Genomic DNA, 19,100 nt, shown 5'->3' on the forward strand with positions numbered 1-19,100 from the left:
GAGAATTACACTGAAAATTGAACTATTAGATATATTCTTAAATTGGGAATTAAAAACTTACTTATTTACATAAATAACTGTCAAATATGCACTTATAATTGAAAAATGGTCAAATATGCAAAATATGCAACTATAAATTTTAAATATAACTCGTATTGCTATAAAACAAATTTCTATATTACTTTTAATGATTATTTAAAAACATGCAAACTCCTAGAAGTCCCGAGCTCTAGTAATAACATTAAGAGGATGTCATACCCGCATGTCTTATACACGTACGACATAGACAAAATGTATTTATGCCGTCAGAATAGAACTCAATAAATTTTGGTTCTAGAGTAAATATACCTATTACACAAATTAAAATATGACAATATTTCGGAGGGCAAGAAGTTGAGTTTTTCCATTATTCCAAAAATGAGCAAAAATTTCAAAATTTTTAAATATTTCTTAACTTTTCAAAATTTTAATTTTTAAAAAAAAAAACTCAACATCTTGCCCTATAAAATATTGTCAATTTTTTTAATTTTATAATAGGTATATTTACTTTAGAACCAAAATTAAGCGAGTTCTACTCAGACTGCATAAACGTGTTTTTTCTATGTCATACGAATGTAAGACGAAGACAACACATGCGGGTATGACGCCTCTTAACTTTAAAAACAATGTAATGTACCTATACAAATTAGAACTATTTATTTATATAAACGAGCTATGGTCCTTGCCATTGTGCCAACTTATCTTAATTTTCAGATTGTCTTATTTTTCTTTTCGTAAGAACCTGCACCGAGATGTGCTCTTTCATTTTAAAATAAAATCAAGATAATTAGTAATGGCGTTTTCAAGTTATGTCGAGACCAAGGGAAAGAGGGCTGTATTTTTATATATATAGATGTGTAACTTGGACCTAATGGAAATATTTTTGAAGGTGTCTAGGTAGAAGTGGGTGGATGGTTAAAATTTGTGTTAGCACAACCTAACAAAAAGTAATTCGGTGCCACTGTCGTTTAAGAGTATTAACATTAAAAGCTTACTATTTCCAAGATAAAGTATAATGTAGGCATGAAAAATCTCACATGCAGTAAATCGAATTTGACGATTGCTACAATATTGGCATAGCTCTAATATTCTAGGAAGAAGATGATCTAAATAAATTAAATTATACAAACATTTTTTATTAGATATAATTATAGTAGCCAGTAGGTATTTAATATCTATACTCCAGCCCACGAAAGAATGCACCGGAGTAGTGACAAAAATGTGTAAAAACTCAAGCGTTTCCCCACAAATTTCACATACATATAACGTCGCTGACTCTCTGTAGTCTATTTATATGCTCGAAGTGTTGATTTTTTTGTGAGGCCAGAGTATAATAGTTGTATAATGTTTTGAAAAAATAACTCACCAAAAGAAATGTTTATTTTACAATCATTAAATGATAATTTGTAATTTATTATATTGCGTGGATAGTTTATAAGTCTATCTGGGTCTCCCAGAAGTTCTAAACAAGTAGACATATCCAATCGAGATAAATATTCAAGAATTTGAATTTGGACAATCTCTAATTCAGTCTCTGGTTTCATAATTAATTTATCTTGTTTAAGTAATGTCCTTTTTCTATTATCTTGTACTTGCATTTGATCTAGTACTAAATTATTTAATTCAACTTCGTTATCATATCCTAAACAAATTTATTAGGATAAATATATATGTTTACTACAAGTCATGTAAATTAATTTGTCATTTTATAGAATAGTAATAAGATAATGCAGTAGTATTTTAAAATTATGAAATAATATATTGAGGATTAGAATCAAACCTTTAGTTCTAAGTAACAAATCAAGATACGGCATGATACATTTTAAAAGTTGATCCATTTCACTCTTTGATAAATCTTGTTGCCATCTTTTAAGAGCATTTACTGCACTTTTTGCCATAGGTAAAAATATTGAACCCACTATTAATGTAGACTTAAAAAAAAAGTTATAAAAAAATAATGAATTATGATTTTTTTAACTTATTATTTAATATATATAATTACTTTTACAACTTCCACTATCTGAGTATTAAATATTTCTTTAACAATAGTAGAAGGTAAACACATAAACATATTAAGACAGCAATACTGTAAATCTCCTTTAAATGTATGTGCATATACCATAACACAATTCACATATTCTATAATTTTTTCTTTAATACTATTATTATTAATTTTTTCCAAAAATGTGCGCCAATCTAACTCTTGAAAAATAACAGCTAATATTCTATACAATGAACTAATAGTTGGATATTCAATAGAATGATTGATAATAACATTAAGGGTATAAGGCAACCATGAAGATGCAGATTCAATATCAAGTTCAAGGTTATGCAATATATCACTGTAGATTTCAACTAAATTAACCAATGCTGTAATGTCTGCGGGTTTTCTAGCAATATACTCAACTTCCAACTAAAAAATAATAATAAATAAACCATAAATAAATATCTAGAGTTAAAATTGAAATGTTACACTATGTTTACTTCATCTGAAGATTTATTTGTAGATAAATCTAATTTTTTTATTATTTTCAAGACACTGGACATAAAACTACACATCAGTGATTTTTCAAGTGTAGATTTTACTATTATTGGTATATCTGTAAAAAAAATATGAATAATTTTTTTTTCAAAAATCTACCATAAAAATATCTTGCTAAGAAATTAAGGTCAATCAATTTTTTCAGATACAATTTACATTTAAATTTTCAGAAGTTGCTATGTTTGATAAAAACAACCATTTAAAAAATATTTTATTCAAAAGATAATTTAATCATTTGAACACCAAACATGGTTGATATCTACAACCTATTCCCTATGGATAAATGAGAAAAGAAAATAATAAACGAAATATTTGTTAAAAAATGTATTTTATTTCCGAGACATAGACTGATTTTGGCAGTTCTAATCTTTTATATATTAAATTGAATAATGAAAAAAGATAGTCCTAAAAAATTATAAGGCTTTTCTAATCTAAGTATTTAATAAAAATATAGTGTAGATTGCCAATAAAATAGAAGGTACTTTCCTGTTATACGAGACTACAGCTATTTTCGTGACTACCACCCAAGATTACCTCCTTTATCGCGACTACCACAATTAGCTGTATGATATCCACGCGCTGCGTTCTAGCGTAGCAATTCACAATTATTATATTATCTATTATAGTATTATTATATATATATACACAGGGTGATTCAAAATTTATGTTACAGCCATTTTAACACATCAATATTCAAAATAGAGAACAATTTGATACAAAAGTTTTTTGATGTAAAAACATCTAAAATGATTATATGACACTAATATTATTACATTTTTTTTTATATATAATTCGTAAATGTGGCAATCATTATTTATTATTTTATTTGTGGATTTACCATTTTTTACCACTATTATTTTTGTATTTATTATAATTATTATTATATTGTTTTTAGTGACCGTATGCCATATATGTAGCGCGTGTTGTGTAATACATAGGTACACATTATACATTACAAATTATTACTGGGTATTTAAATTCTTTATTTTGTATATATAATTCGAATATAGCCATCCCAACAATACCTACTGATTAAAAAAATATCAAAGAATTGAATATGCAGGTGCATTATACAAATATAAATATTAAATAAAACTAAGGTAGTCTGTGATAATAGGAAAGTGTGCAAATTTTGGTAGTCTTAGATAACAGGATTGTGGTGTTTCACATGGGTTTCACAAAACAAGCATGGTAGTCTTATATAATGGAGGTAGTCTTGGGAGGTAGTCGCGAAAATAGCCGTAGTCTCGTATAACAGGAAAGTACCAAATAGAAAATTAAATATTAAGTCAAATTATTTTAAAAACAATGCACAATTTAAGATATTTTATCTTATTGTATTTAATTAAAATGTATATTGATATAGTATTTAATTTTTTTTGTTACTGATTAAAATGAATTTATTTAATTTTAATTTTTAATTAAGTCAAGAAAATAACTACTAATGTAAAATAAAATAAATGTTGTTTAAAAAATGTATGAAGTACATGGTTTGAAAAAAAATAGAAATTCACAAGAATAACTTAGATGTGCCCTTGGTACAAATATATTATTTAAAAAAAAATTAATGTTTACTAATAATTATAATTTTAATCAATACTTGAATCTTAGAAAGTAGTTGTTTGTTAACTTTAATTCAATGTTAAACTTAAAAAAGGTAAATGTGCTATTTTTTTTTTTTTTTTGTTAGACTCTATTTATAAAGTATAAAATTAAAAATTTCTTACTTAAATATAAATCGAATAAATGACATTGATGTGCTTTTAATAGTGATATCCAAAGTGAAACATAATTAGTGCTTTTAATTAATACATGCCCAGTATATTTTTCTACTATTTCAGCATCAATAGCTGCACGATGTGAACAAGATTTTATTAATCCCATATAAACTATAAAAACAAATTATTTCTTTTCAATAATGAATAAATGGAATAGAAGTATAATATATATAAAAAAAAACAAAACTTACATAATTGTTTTAAGTACTTATCCAAAATGTTTCCATGTGATAATGCTAGACAGTATATTGAAATAATTATAGCATTACTAATATTGTCTTGCCATTCAGATTTTGATTGAGCAGATATAAAATCATTAAAACAATAAATGCTTAATTTTTGAATAAATAAAAATTGATCAGTGTTTAAAGATTTAATATTTCTTATAATCAATGACAATGAATTTAAATAATTAGCTGCATTTGGATCATAAGTTTTTTTTCCCATTGGACAACTAAATAAAAATAAATTAGGGTAATTAAGTTTTCATAAATAGTTCGAATAAAAAATATACTTTAAATATTTTTCTTCAGCTTGTAATGAAAAAATATTAAATATTTCAACTAAATATTTTTCTCCCAAAAGATTATTGCATGGTTCGGCTAACCAGCCAATACTTCTTACTACTACAGCATGTTCTTGATAATTTAATTTGATATCACATAACTTTAATTGTAAAAACATAATCATATTCTAAAATATAAAAGTTGAGTATAAATTTAAAGAGTATACAGAGTACAGTGTAGTGGAATAAAATAACATAAATTTGTTTAAAATAGCATTTACACAAATTACATTATTTATTTATTTATACTTTTATTATTTCTTGTTGAATATTACTGATATTTGATTCAATTATTTTATTTTGTCTTGAAAATTCTATTGAAGCGCCTTTATGAAAAATTTCAAAAGAAGATAATCCAATTTTTTTATCTTCTATATTTGGCAATAAACTCCAATCCCAAAGTTTTTTTTGAAACCACATAACTTCAGTTGAATTTTGAAATACTAACTTTAAAAATAATTGAATATGTTTTTGAAATAAATTTAGACCAGCTGAAAATAATATATATTGTTTTTATTTAATAGTTATAACAAATAATAGACTTTATTTATTATTAATACTAATAAAAAAAATTATTATTAGTATAATACTTCGATTAATAACATGTCTTTTATTCTCTTCAACAATTCCAATTAATTTTTTTAATATTTCATATAATCGTAGACAATAATCACGAGTTTTGATATGGTCAGCAAAATTATTTAAAAATCCTGTCAATCCATTTAAACATCCTACAGCCACGGGAGGTAAAAATTTTTTTAAATTTGTCTCCCTTATATCTATCTGTAAAATTATACATTATACAATTTTTTATTAGAATAATAATGATAAAAATAATATTAACTTGACTTTGGAGTTCATAACAAAACAGATTCATGAGTTTATCTTCATAATCTTTTAAGTACATAGGATGATGTTGAGCAATTACACCAAATAGATTATATATATGCTGGCGGGCTAAAAATGATTAGTATAAATGTGTTATTATACATTTTATTAGGCATTTATTATTTTAATTAATGATAAAAAAATTACCTGTAGAGGGTATTTTGTCACCTAACGAAACTTGATTATTTAAGTGTTCAACTATTTTATTAATTTCAATTTGATCACTGAAATGCTTTGTCTCTAATAGTTTTTCATATAATTGGTAAGTTCTTATACTTAAGTCTGCATTTTTTTTATAAGTTATGGTGGATAGATTACATAAATTCTAAAATAAACAAGTACTTATTTAATATTATTTTTTAAATTCAATACCATTCACTATATTATTTTAAAAAACAAAAAAATATAGAACACTTATATAAGTACATAATATGTGTATCAAATTGGTTACAATAGTATTAGGTATATTTGTATTTACCATTATTGATTTTATGTAATTTACAATATACATAGGAAATGACTCAATTAACTGTTGAAATAAGAACAGAATATCAACTGTAATTATTTTAGTATTTATTGGATCTAAGCTGATGATCGATTTTGCAAAACATATAATTCCTTTATCATCCGCAAATAAAATTTTGAGAGCTAACTCTAAACACAGATAAATACATATAATAAACAAGATTATTTTTAATTGCATTTATATATTATTAATAACTATTAGTTGGGTAGGTTTATTAAGTACTGAATTTAAATAAGAGTTAACATAGTTTAATATACCTAAAAGGTGAATTTATTCAAACTTTAGATTAAATACATTGTTAAGGAATTATTCAATTTAAAGTTATAAATTACTGTTACTTATCAAATAATTTGATGGTAATTTTATAACTTTTTACTGTAAATAGTTTATACATAATTTAAATTATATTTTTATTTTTTAATAGATCTTAAGAACCAAATAATAATATAAGTAAATATAAATATATCAAGTATAAGTATAATACTCTGTCAGCAACATTTTTAAAATGGGTACTTGACAAAAAAATTCTAATTTTATATAAATAATAATTTAAAAAAAAAATTTGAATCAACCTAAATGCTTAATAATTTTTTAATAATTAATTGTTAACTCAAAAATGATAGTCAACCCTCCTTTAAAATTGTATTGTTGAAAAATTATAATCGTGTTTTTCCAATATAATTTATATTGTAGATATTTTAATAAATCACCAGATTCGATAAATGTGATGTCACTTTTGAAATACTGATTTATCTGAAAAATGCGCTGTTGGGCAGCTTGAACATCCAAATTACTACCATTTTGTGCAATATCAGTGTGTAGTGTACACAAACATGATTTAACAGTGGACATTCTGTATAAAATGATTATACAAATTATAAATAAGTTCCAAAAATGTTCACATACTAGACTTGTGACTGTTCAAAAAATCACAATGTTGTTAAGTTTAAAACTTCATATTCTGTAAAATAAAAATAAGGAAATAAGGCATTTATAATATATTTTAAATATCAAAATTATTATATTATATTATATACCAATCATTCACATTTTATAACATACTTAAAAAAACCTATATATTATTTACTAACTTCATATTATTGTGTATAAACAAAATATATCAATGTTATATTATTTAAGTTACGTTACACGACCTAAATATTTAATAGTATGAATTTATCCTAGTGTCATAATTGGTGCAATTGATAAATATTTGGATAGTTACCTATACAATTATTGAAATATGCGAATTCTAGAATTTTATATACATAATGCATATTTTACATTTGACAAATCTAATTGCTACAAGACACACGCGGCCCAAGTTTTATACTTTATAAATGGGACAAATTATATATATTACATAGTAAACATTAGTAAATATTAATAAAAAAAATAAAAAGCTAGCTAGATCATTATAATTATAAGTTAGATTTCAATGTGAATAAAAAATACTACTTTGGTTTTAGTTCTATAACCCCAATTGTATTGATACGGTATCATAAAATTTGATTTTATGTTTAATTTATTAAATAAAAACTAAAAAACTGAAGAAACGAGGTAGGCACTATTCAATAAATATAAAACGTCCAGAAAACGAGTAACTGCAATAGACTATAGAGTAACTTCGTCACTCAGTTCACGCTGGCACAGTAAACAAATCACTGTATTATACAATAAACATTTAACGATCATCAGTCCTCAGTATTTTATCGCCATTTTGAAGAATAATATTATATTATCACAATTCAATTCAGTATTCACTATTCACAAATCACAATGTATTTTTATGATCACGGTTAGAATTAGAAATGCTTATGATTCGAGTGTCGGTTACTCGGTTATCCCTACTCCTTATCCAATATCCATCGTGAGTCGTGACATAAACGCCATAAACTATAATGTGGCGCTACCTATAGCAGCCATTCATATTTATAGGTTTGTTATCTTTAATCGTGGTTTGTGCATAAAACAATATGGCGCCATCACAGATATCTATAGTCTATACTACAGTTGTAGTAGTGTGAGAAAGTGTACTGTGTAGATCAGTGCGTTATTTTTATTTTAAACCTTAAACCCTTAAAAAACCTTTTAATTTTTTAAATTGATTTTAAATTGATTTTAATTTGAAAAAAATCTAGTATAGGCTCACAGTATAAATGAATATATTTGCATAAAAAAATAAAATAAAATTTAACCATAACTTGGTTAAAAAAATATAAAAAGTGGATGATCCAAGTCATCACATTGAGTTTCGGGTGAGTCGGGTGACATGGAACAGTAAAGTTTTTTTAATGTTTTTGACCATTTAATCTACCAATCTACCATACGTTTTACTTGGCCTCAAATAAGGTTTTTAAAAACATCTTAGTACATATTATGATAACCTAAAGAAGTTAATAGGTAACCAGGTAACCTAAATATTAATATTAAATAAAAAACATTCTCGTTATTGTAAATTTGTAACATAATTTTTTTACTTTCTCTAATAAAGTTAAGTAGTTTAACATAGAAAAAAAAATTGTAGCAATTGCTTTAATAATATATGAACATAAAAAAACTTATAGAGCATCTTCTTTAACAACATATAAACATTATAATCATAAAAAAATTATACATGTTTTTGTATGTTTCAAGTTACTCTTGTCTTAACACTAAAAAATAAATTCATTCTTAAAAAATCAGATTATGAATATTTTTAAATAATGTTTGGACTAGTATGTAATAAAAGTTTTGTTAGAAAAAAAAATTAAAATTGAATATTTGGAATCAATATAGAAAAATAACGTTTTTGAAAACCTTGATCAAAAGCGTAATAATCAAAAACATTAAAAAGACATGGATTTATTTTTGTATATTGAATAACGTTTTCAATGTTACAAAAAAAAATTAAAATAGTTTTATTGTGTGATTGTATGAGCAATAGCTGTCAAATATTCATATATAGTGTCCGTTATTGTGTTAAGCCACCACTAAACCTTTTATATAATTTGTCTTGAATATTTTCGTAGGTTTTTTTTATGTATAAAATTAGTCCATTTATTAGTAAAAAATTATCAGGCGATATAGTTTATTTAGTATAGTCTACTAATAATATTAGGGAGATTTAAAATATGTAATATTTTTTTATTAAAAATTAAATAGACGTATTTTAGTATTTTCTTCACATAATTTAATTTTCAAAATATTTTTAGGTATAATTTTTTTAAATTGTATTTATAAATACAATACAGTATACACTATACGTCATATATTATAATATATTATTGAAATTATTACCCATTGAACAACACCAGCTACTAACTGTACCACTGAACGTTCGTTTTCCGTTTTAAACAGAATGAAAAATTATTTACGATCAACATGTTGCAAGAAAGATTAAATTCCTTAACCATATTAGAAAGTGGATATTTAGTAATATAAGTTTTTTTTAGGATAGGGGTGGTAAATTTAATTAGGCATAGGAGCAGAAAGTTGTTTAAACCGCTCTTGATCAGTTGCAGGTCGTTTGTAGTGGTTTGTACTTGAGTAGCAGTGTGGCACAGTCATCAGTCGTCAGTTCGTCACTTAGCAATCGGTAGTTCTGTACACGTGTAAAAACAAAATTATGGTTATTTGTGAATGATATAGGCCAGAGGTATTCAAACTTTTTCATCCCAAGGCTCCTTTGAGTCTTCACAAAATGTTGACGGCTCCCAAATTAAAAATGACAAAAAAATCAATGTTTATATGAATGTAATTTATATTTTATACTAATTATTTATTTACCATATTACATATATAAAAAAATTATAAATAAGTAGTTATTGTAAAAAAATATATAACAAAATATTTTATGTTTAGTCTTAGGAAATATAACTCAATAAAATAACAATAATATTAAATAATCAATATTACTTTTTACTAGATGTTTAGTGAGATGGATGCGCTTGCTTATGCTTCATAATATGTTCAAATCGTGGCTCAAGTTTTAAGACTTACGCGACCAATTAAAGCTATATTTAGTGAATGATTGTTGTAGAGTGTAGACTGTAGACAATTCAACGTTTCCCAAACGGTGTGCCTCAATGATAATAATAAACGTTTTTCGTAAAAATATTTTAAAATATTTATTGGTTTTCAATTATATGACGCGGCTCCCTTCGACAACTCCCGCGACGCACAGTTTGAATACCTCTGATATAGGCGATATAGCTCACTCACGACTCACGCTAAATGAATTTACACAACTACACAAACCGTAACACTGACACAAACATTACGTATAATCCGTTAGCGACCATCCGGTTCCATGAGCCAAAGACCAGCATTTAAATAAAATTATTCGTTATCACCTCGTTTATTAAAAGTTATAAATAGAAATACTATTGTAACAGGTTGAATTAAATATTTTCTTTATTATTTATTAATGACTACTTGTATTATTTATAACCATTTAATATTATAATATACATAGATTTATTTTGATAATCATTATTATTTTATTTTAGTTTAAAGCTTAAAATTTATAAAATTTATATGGTTCGCCCCGGCGGCCTGCCCCACCTGGCCAATCCGCCTCTGTTAAGATAACTACATCATATTCTTATTCTATGGACCCACGGTCTTAGAAGATCTATTTTTTAAGACCGTGCGTATCATTCATATCTATAGTATGTATTTGCAATTTGCTATTATTCTAGTTATTATTATTATTATTATCTAAGGTTGATAAAAGAATATTTTTCATATCTACCATATCACGGTAATGGTGTGACGTCACAGCGACTATGTCTGTACCTTGGGATTTTTATTACGCATTACGAGTGTTTACGACCGATTTTGATGATTACAATATATAAAAACGTTTATTAAAATCTATTGTGTATTTGTGTTAAAAATCGTATTTCGCGTTCGTGTCGTGAACCGACTGGACACATGACGTTTTGACGTTATCGCCGTGAAGTAAACCGAAAATATTATTATTAAAAAACAACGGGTAGTTTTCGCCTTATTCGACCATCATTGTTATAGAATATGGGTTGATATTCGAATTCGATTGAATTATTGGCCGCGGTACGATCTGCAATATTGTAAATTAGTAAACCGTTCGTCGTTTGAACCGTTTTTTGGTTGATGTTGCTCGCGTTAGTTGCTCGTGCCTCGTAGCTCAGTGGGCAGAGACCAAAGATGGCAGGTAAGCGTTGTACCGTTCTTTTACTATTGGGTACTGTACGTTTTGTTCGTGAAATCGGTACACGGTGGTAAAAGTGAGCTTTTCCCTTGCATTCAATTTGATGATTATATACATCATCATCATCATCATCATATTATTATTGTCCATTATCATTATATTATATTATATACAATATACACAATGAAGGTATTTTCAAGTTCCAAGATTGTATAATATGTTATTAAATTTGTACCTATATATTATTTTATATTTCATACTTTATACAGTACCACACTATGATCTTACTACTTTTAATAATTATTTGTATTTTGTACGCAAGTGTCCAATTTTGATGCTTGTCAAAAATCTTTATTCTATATCAATGTACATTGGTAAACCGAGATTTAGGGTGACCAGACAGACGTCATGTATTAAAATTGTTTTATGGGTGTTTATAAGTGATAATTTTGAAATTTCTCTAATATAATATACTATGTAAACTGTTATATGCCAGTTGTGTATATTTTTATTTTTTATTTTTAGTATTAACATTTTAAAAATATTCATGAATATATAGCATATACTATATACGATAAAAAATAAAAATAAATGTATTATTGGACAATAGCATATTGTCATTAAAAATAAGAGTTAGTTTCTATATGAAACTTAAAGAAATCAACTTTTTTTTTTTACAAGACATCCTGTGTCCTATGTGTATTAGATAATTTAAATTTAAAATCCATTGACTATTCATTTGAGTTCCTTGTGTTTGAATTTTATACATTAGTTATGTAAGTCACTTTATATGTAACATCCATAATATACTTGTTAATATATTAACGTTTGAACACACTAGACATCATTCATGAACATGTACTGAAAGTGTTTCATTCATAGTTTAATGTGCTGTCTTGCCCATAGTATCTACTCATTAATATTTAACATTATTGAAAGAACTTTTTTTTTTGAGTTAAAATAAAAAAAAAGAATTGTTTCCATTTAAAACTTTAAGTATAATAAATAAATAGTTATTGAAGAGTTAAGAGATAATTAAAATAATTTTTATTCATTGATATAATATTCTTAATCAATAATCTATAAACTAATAGTTAATAGTACACAAATATGTTTATTGTTAAACTATTTATAGACATTCAGATATTCTTATTATAGTAGTTGAATGGAATAGAATTTCAATTTTTTTGACCCAACTTTGTTATTGGTCTTTATTATCTTAACATTATACTCATGTAGAAAAATGTATAAATAACAATTAGGGACATAAAAAAATGTATGTAGTATAAATAAATCCACAATTGTATATATAGGTATTCTACCTGTATTGAAAATGCTACAAACATTTTTTTTTTGTTTAGTAAGCAAATATTCACATTGGTTTACATCCCTTAAATTTAATTTATTTTTTTCAAAAATATATCTATTTAGATCAATCATAACTATTGAAGTTCATAAATAGGTTTTAAATATGATTTTTATTTCATTGTCTAGACCATAATTATTGTGATAATGAGAATGTATTAAAATTCACTGAACCATCTATTAGTGACAATTATGAATCAAAATGTGTAATATCCATGTCAGATGATCCTGAATGTGGAGAAGTCCCTAAATCTGGCCCACAAACAAGGCTTAAATCGAAAATAAAGTTGGAACAATCTCAAACCACTTGGTCACCAGTTCGCACTGCTCCAGGTTTACGACCAAATTGCACAATATTTTATGATGGAAATGGATTTGCTTACCATAACCATAAAATTGCAAATAACAAAAAGTAATGACAATGTAATTAATGTTTAAATAAATTGAATATTGTTTTATTTTTAATATTTTGATTCAGGTATTTAAAATGTACACAAAAAAGTATTAAAAAGAAACCATGTCCAGCTAGAGCAGTTATAAGAAATCATGACAACATGATTCGCCATTCAGGAGAACCACACACGCATAAGCCAAGAAACTATGATGAAGATTTATTAAAGAGAAACTTTTTAATGAAAATTAGAGAAAGAGCAATCAATGAGGACACACCTAATAGAGCAATTTTTGATGAAGAAATAAAAAAGTTAGTTTATTTTATTATAAACTGATAATATAATAATAATAAATTACTAAACTTTTTATAGAACTCCAAAACTAAGAGGTAAAGTTACCTTTTCGAGTACTGCAAGAAGGATGCAGAGATTTCGCCAACCACAAAAAATGCAAGGCCCACTATTTCCTATAGAAGACAATGAACTTATTGATGCAATAAATGATTTTAAAAATATTCCACATGAAGAAAGTACTACTAACGATAATGAAGAGTGCAAACCTGATATAACGTTTGATGCAGAGAATCATAATGAAGAGTGCAAACTTGATATAACGGTTGATGCAGAGAATCATAATCAAGAGTGCAAACCTGATATAACAGTTGATGCAGAGAATCATAATCAAGAGTGCAAACCTGATATAACGTTTGATGCAGAGAATCATATGGAAGTGATAGAAATTGATGACATTGATATGGAGAGTAATGAATATACTGATGAGATTGAAAGTGAAGCTTTCAATGAAAAAGATGACAAGGAGAACATTAAAAATATTAAAAAAGAAAAAGATAAAACTGTGAATATGTTTTGTAAGTATTATTATTTTAAACAAAGTATTTTTTACTTCATTATAATATTTATTTATTTTAGGTTGTATTTATTGTAATAAATGGCAAGAACCTCAACTTTTTGAATTTGTACCTAATGAAAAATCTAAAACAATTGAATTAAAAGAAAATATAGAGAAAAAAAATGTAACATTACCTATTGATCGTTCTAGTCCAGTAACTATTGATAATTCTTCTGAAAATATACTAAATAATAATCAAACTTCTACTCTTGAATATTCTGAAGTTCATGAAGTTCATGATGACATATCTCAAAATAATGATGATATTAAAGACACATCCAAAGAAGAAAATGAAAATGTAGATGCAAGTACTGATGTTCCAGAAACTGCTAATCTAGAGACACCAGAATTATGTGAATCATCTCAAGAAAAGAAAAAAAAAGTTGAACGCAAATTAGGATTTTTACAAATGCGAATTGATTCAACAATATATTTTGATAATATGGGTTATAGTTATCAAATACAAAATGAAAAAAATGATAAAAAGTAAGTTATAGTTTGAATAAATTTAAATAATGTTATTAATAATTTTTAAATTAAGTATACATGTTTATTAATAGGTACTTAAGATGTGTTGTTTGGGGTAAGAAGAAATGTCCAGGACGAGCCCATTTAAACATAAAAACATTGAATATTATTAGATCTAGAGGTCACAATCATTTACCATCATCTAATTGTGATGCTGAAAAACAAGCTAGAGCATTTTTGCATGCTATTAAACAAAGGGCTCAAGAAGAAAATACTCCCTTAAAAACTATTTATGCAGAAGAAATAAAAAAGTAATTTAAAATAACATTAATACAACTAAAGTAAATAATAATAATAATAAATGTTTAGCTTTCCTCTTGCTAATACTGTGGTTAATTATGCAAATGCTACCAGACGAATGCAACGAACAAGGAGATTAAAAAATCAACCTAGCACAGTATTAAAAAAAGAACCACCATTACTATTATCTCTCCAAGTGATACCGGGTACTCGACGTGGTACATCTTTATATTTGGATGAGCTAGGTTATTATTACCATAATGATACATTAACCAACAGTGGAAAGTAAGTAGAACTAAAAACATTATTTTTACTTCTGAGTTGTTAATAAAAATATTAATGTATATTAGATGTACTAATTGAAAAATTCTACAGAATAGTGAGATGTACCAAAAATAGAAAAACAGCAACTGATGAAGCATGTCATTCGAGAGGATATATGCGTGCTTCTGGAGATGGATTTGTTATTTATAGAACTAAAGAGCATAACCATCCGCCAGTAGATCTAAAGAGAAATCCATTAGAACGATCATTCATTAATACCTTATGTGAACGGGCGCGAAATGAGCTTCACTTGGGTCTCAAAGATATTTACAATGAAGAAGTTGAAAGGTTTAATTTAAAATATGTTTAAATATCTATTATCTCATTATTAAAAATACAATCCTTACTTTCCTTTGCTCAATAAAAGTTTTTCTTTAATTAACATTGTAAATGCATGCTAAGTATCTGGCTTTACATAAGTAATTATTATTCAATTTGAAAGCAAATGATAAATGCTCATAATTGAATAGAAGATTTTTATTTTTAATTGAAGTATAGTCATTTTTGATTTAGCTTATTTATTTTAGTTTTATTTTAATCATGATGACATCTGTTATTAGAATAATTGGATTTATTAAAATTAAGGATAATTAAAAAAATATTAAATATATTTAGTTTTTGGTTGGGAAAAGTTTTATTTCTTTAAAAATATAAATTTTGATTTATTAATAAGGATTAAAATTTATTGGAGCAGTTATATATAGTATAGTGGTACCTTAATTAGTAGTAAAACAAAAATATATCATAGTTTATATTATATTGATAGTAATCTTATTGATATATTATAGTCTTGCTTTACTTAGTTCAGCAACTAAGCTATTAACTATAAATATTATGTTAATTGTAAATACCTGATGACTGATGTATTTTTTAATATTGCAATTTATGTTGATTTTTCATTAAATTACATATTATAACAAATTTTTAAAATCTTTCATAATTTAGTATACCTTGTATAAAAAATCTAACCTCAATCTACCCTATCATGATAATTTTAAACATATATAATTTTTCTTTAAATTTTGTATTAAAGTTCTTAATTACGATATAAAGAAAATGTTCTATGTACTATAGGTTTCTTGACGTAGCTGATAAAATTCCTTATCGAATGGCATGGCGTAGTATGGCTAGAACGAGACAACCTCCTAAAGCATTTGGGGAAGTTAAACTAGTTAGTGTGAAAGTTATTTCAGGAATTTGGGATGGATACACACTATATAGAGATGAAATAGGATTTTTATATTCAATGAGGAAAGGAAGAAAGTAAGATAAAAATATATGAATAATTTAATAATTTATTATTTATATTTTATTATTAATATTATTCTTTATAGATTTGCATGGTGTCAAATGAATACAAAATTAAAATGTTTAGTTAAAGGTTCAATATCAGTTGAAAATGATACTACAATGTTAGAGTTTTCTGGAGAACATAATCATCCGCCATTGGGCGATGATGAGTTTCAAGCAGCTATATTTCTTGAAAAAATAATGCTGAAGTGTTTAGAAGATGATAGTAAACCAAAGAAATTGTATGATGAAGAATTAGTGAAGTATGATCAATTTTGATAAATTAATTATTTATAATAATATATTAATATTGATAGTGTTTACATTTATTAAATTAGCTTTCCTGGTGTTGAAAAACGTGTATCATTGTCATATGCACGTGAAAAAATAAAAGCTAGGAGAAAAAGTGCTTTGAAAAAAAATACAACACATGAAATGTTAGAAACTATTTGTGAACCATTGCAATATGTTGAATTTTGGGATGATGACCATAACTCTATCGACGATGATGACTTTACTGAAGATATTTATTCTGATGATAATGATAATTTTAGTGAAAAGTCCAAGGATTCTGATGATATTTACTCGGATGAAAACGGATTTAAATTTTCTTTAGTCAGTGTAAAAGATGAAACTAGGTAAATTTGTATTTTTCATCATGATAAGTTATAATTATTTACCATTATTCTAATTAATTACAGATATTTAGAGTGTATTATGAAGTATAATGGATGTGATGCCAAAGGAGAAATGTTTAAAGGTGAAAATGATGAGTGGCTATTTGTTCTTCACGGTTCTGGGAATCACAACCATTTACCTGATGACGATCAATCAAATGATATACACAAATTTGAATATAAGTCAACAGATGATTAAGATACTTTTATTTACTATTATCCCTAATATAATATCTTAATTTTTTTTTGCTTATAATGTTTTATTTTTTTATTATTCAATATATTATTTTATTAGTGACATACATAAAATATGAAATGTTTTAATAATTCTTAATACAAAAACATAATGACTTATTATTAAGTATTATAATAATACTATATAATATTATGTTTATTCTGGCATTATTTAATTTCACAATTTAAAGTAAGTACTAGAGTGTGACCATTAATTCAAACTAATTGGTTATCTAAAAATATAATTAATAGGGCAAAGAATTTTTTTTGGAAGTGATAAAAGTTAATTTATTTAGGATTTTTTATTTTTCTCAATATATTTTTTACAGTTTTGCTCTTAAGAAGACACCACATCCTCATGTGTTGTTTCTGTTTTACAATGTATAACATGGCAAACTTTTATTCTGTAGGATCAATTTTGTTTATTAAGCATAAATATTAGAGTGAAATGTTCTATTATCAAACTTAAAGGTGAAAAAATTATCTGTGTTCTTTCATTGTTTTTTATATGGTATTTTAATTTTTAAGCGAGTTGTGAGTGTAAAATATTTGTATTACAAAATGCTTATAATTCATTTAAAAATTAAAAATAATATAACAAATAATGTTCTCACCTATAAGTTTGATGATAGGACATTTTTTTCTTATATTTAAGCCTAACACAAAATGAACTACTACTACTGAACCAAAATTGTCCATGTTTGTAAGATGGAGAAAACACATGCGGGTATGGCGTCCTCTAAAGAGGATAAATTATACTAATAATAATACTTAATTTGCATACATTATCTATGTTATAAATACATAACATAGAAATTGTATGTTCTGACAAATTTATTTAACTCCTTTATAATTTATATTAAGATTATAAAATTTATAATAAGAATATCATCTTGTAAACTTCATATGTATTTTTATATTTTCATTTTAAAGCAAGCTATAAATATTTTAAAATATATAAATAATTTTAAATTTCATAATATTCATAATTTTCTTTGAAATTAAAATATTAAAAAAAAAACCCCATGACATTTACTAAATTATATTCTTATTTCTAAATTGGTTAATAGGTAAATTTATTGTAATATTAAGCATAAAAGAGTTTAATTAATTAGTCAGAACGTACAATTTCTATTATGTATTAGTATGATGAAGATAACTTATATGGGTATAATGTTAGATCATAAATAAATATGGTTTTTATATTTTTAAAAAAATATTTAAAACAACTAGTTTTTATTTCAGTAAAAAAATATGTGTATATAATTTATAGGTTATTATTTGTTAAATATATTCTGTATGTATTTTATTTTTGATTTAATTATTCTGATATTCTGTATCTCTATACTTGTTATATTAAAAACATATTATACTTGTGGCATATGGATAACTTAAAACATGGGTCAGCTATTAAATTATATGTCGGCCAAGATAATTAGAAAAAACATTTTTGAGAGCCCGAAAATACTTAAAAATATTAGTTAATAATTGTTGTGTTATCATGACTATTAAAGTAAACAATGATAAATGATGAACGCCATCATAATCGACAAATGCATCATTAAAATAGATAATAGATCACATAACTATTGTATAATTTATATACGACTAGAAGACAGAAGTAGAACA

At 25.1% G+C, this 19,100-nt stretch overlaps 2 protein-coding genes across 7 annotated transcripts in view; one reads left to right on the forward strand and one right to left on the reverse strand.

The window, feature by feature from the left end:
* Window positions 1-8,181, reverse strand: part of LOC132928997 (DNA-dependent protein kinase catalytic subunit-like) — a 31,970-nt gene extending 23,789 nt beyond the window's left edge. For 2 of the 4 annotated variants that reach the window (XM_060994007.1, XM_060994005.1), the window contains exons 1-15: window positions 7,564-8,173; window positions 7,049-7,299; window positions 6,291-6,466; window positions 5,960-6,137; window positions 5,769-5,881; window positions 5,515-5,707; window positions 5,174-5,415; window positions 4,874-5,052; window positions 4,551-4,813; window positions 4,309-4,470; window positions 2,524-2,639; window positions 2,042-2,452; window positions 1,820-1,970; window positions 1,406-1,681; window positions 1,035-1,145 (exon numbers count right to left, since the gene is read on the reverse strand). In XM_060994007.1, the coding sequence (XP_060849990.1) occupies window positions 1,035-1,145; window positions 1,406-1,681; window positions 1,820-1,970; window positions 2,042-2,452; window positions 2,524-2,639; window positions 4,309-4,470; window positions 4,551-4,813; window positions 4,874-5,052; window positions 5,174-5,415; window positions 5,515-5,707; window positions 5,769-5,881; window positions 5,960-6,137; window positions 6,291-6,466; window positions 7,049-7,190 (2,713 nt within the window). In that variant the 5' untranslated portion in view covers window positions 7,191-7,299; window positions 7,564-8,173. Of the gene's footprint in view, window positions 1-1,034; window positions 1,146-1,405; window positions 1,682-1,819; window positions 1,971-2,041; window positions 2,453-2,523; window positions 2,640-4,308; window positions 4,471-4,550; window positions 4,814-4,873; window positions 5,053-5,173; window positions 5,416-5,514; window positions 5,708-5,768; window positions 5,882-5,959; window positions 6,138-6,290; window positions 6,467-7,048; window positions 7,300-7,563 lie in introns of all 4 variants that reach the window. The other 2 variants (XM_060994006.1, XM_060994008.1) reach the window with 2 other exon arrangements.
* Window positions 8,182-11,151: 2,970 nt separating this feature from the next.
* Window positions 11,152-17,631, forward strand: LOC132929131 (uncharacterized). Of its 3 annotated transcripts, none has more exons than XM_060994243.1 (12): window positions 11,152-11,514; window positions 13,006-13,288; window positions 13,355-13,579; window positions 13,641-14,137; window positions 14,199-14,664; window positions 14,739-14,957; window positions 15,016-15,231; window positions 15,322-15,558; window positions 16,345-16,533; window positions 16,605-16,823; window positions 16,899-17,198; window positions 17,262-17,631. In XM_060994243.1, exons 1-12 carry the CDS (start codon window positions 11,508-11,510, stop codon window positions 17,434-17,436), a joined length of 3,033 nt encoding a protein of 1,010 aa, XP_060850226.1. In that variant the 5' UTR covers window positions 11,152-11,507; the 3' UTR covers window positions 17,437-17,631. The 3 variants fall into 3 exon arrangements, with proteins under 3 accessions (XP_060850226.1, XP_060850229.1, XP_060850227.1); XM_060994246.1 differs by having other exon boundaries at window positions 13,061-13,288; XM_060994244.1 differs by having other exon boundaries at window positions 13,099-13,288.
* Window positions 17,632-19,100: the final 1,469 nt, after the last annotated feature.

The sequence above is a fragment of the Rhopalosiphum padi genome, chromosome 4, assembly GCF_020882245.1.
Source record: "Rhopalosiphum padi isolate XX-2018 chromosome 4, ASM2088224v1, whole genome shotgun sequence".
Taxonomy (NCBI): Eukaryota; Metazoa; Arthropoda; class Insecta; order Hemiptera; family Aphididae; genus Rhopalosiphum; species Rhopalosiphum padi.

What these genes read in the sequence shown, in the direction of transcription:
- LOC132929131 (XM_060994243.1), top strand. An exon ending in AAAATTGCAAATAACAAAAA is followed by an intron (nt 13,289 to 13,354) that starts GTAATGACAATG and finishes ATTTTGATTCAG; the next exon opens with GTATTTAAAATGTACACAAA. An exon ending in TATGCAGAAGAAATAAAAAA is followed by an intron (nt 14,958 to 15,015) that starts GTAATTTAAAAT and finishes ATAAATGTTTAG; the next exon opens with CTTTCCTCTTGCTAATACTG.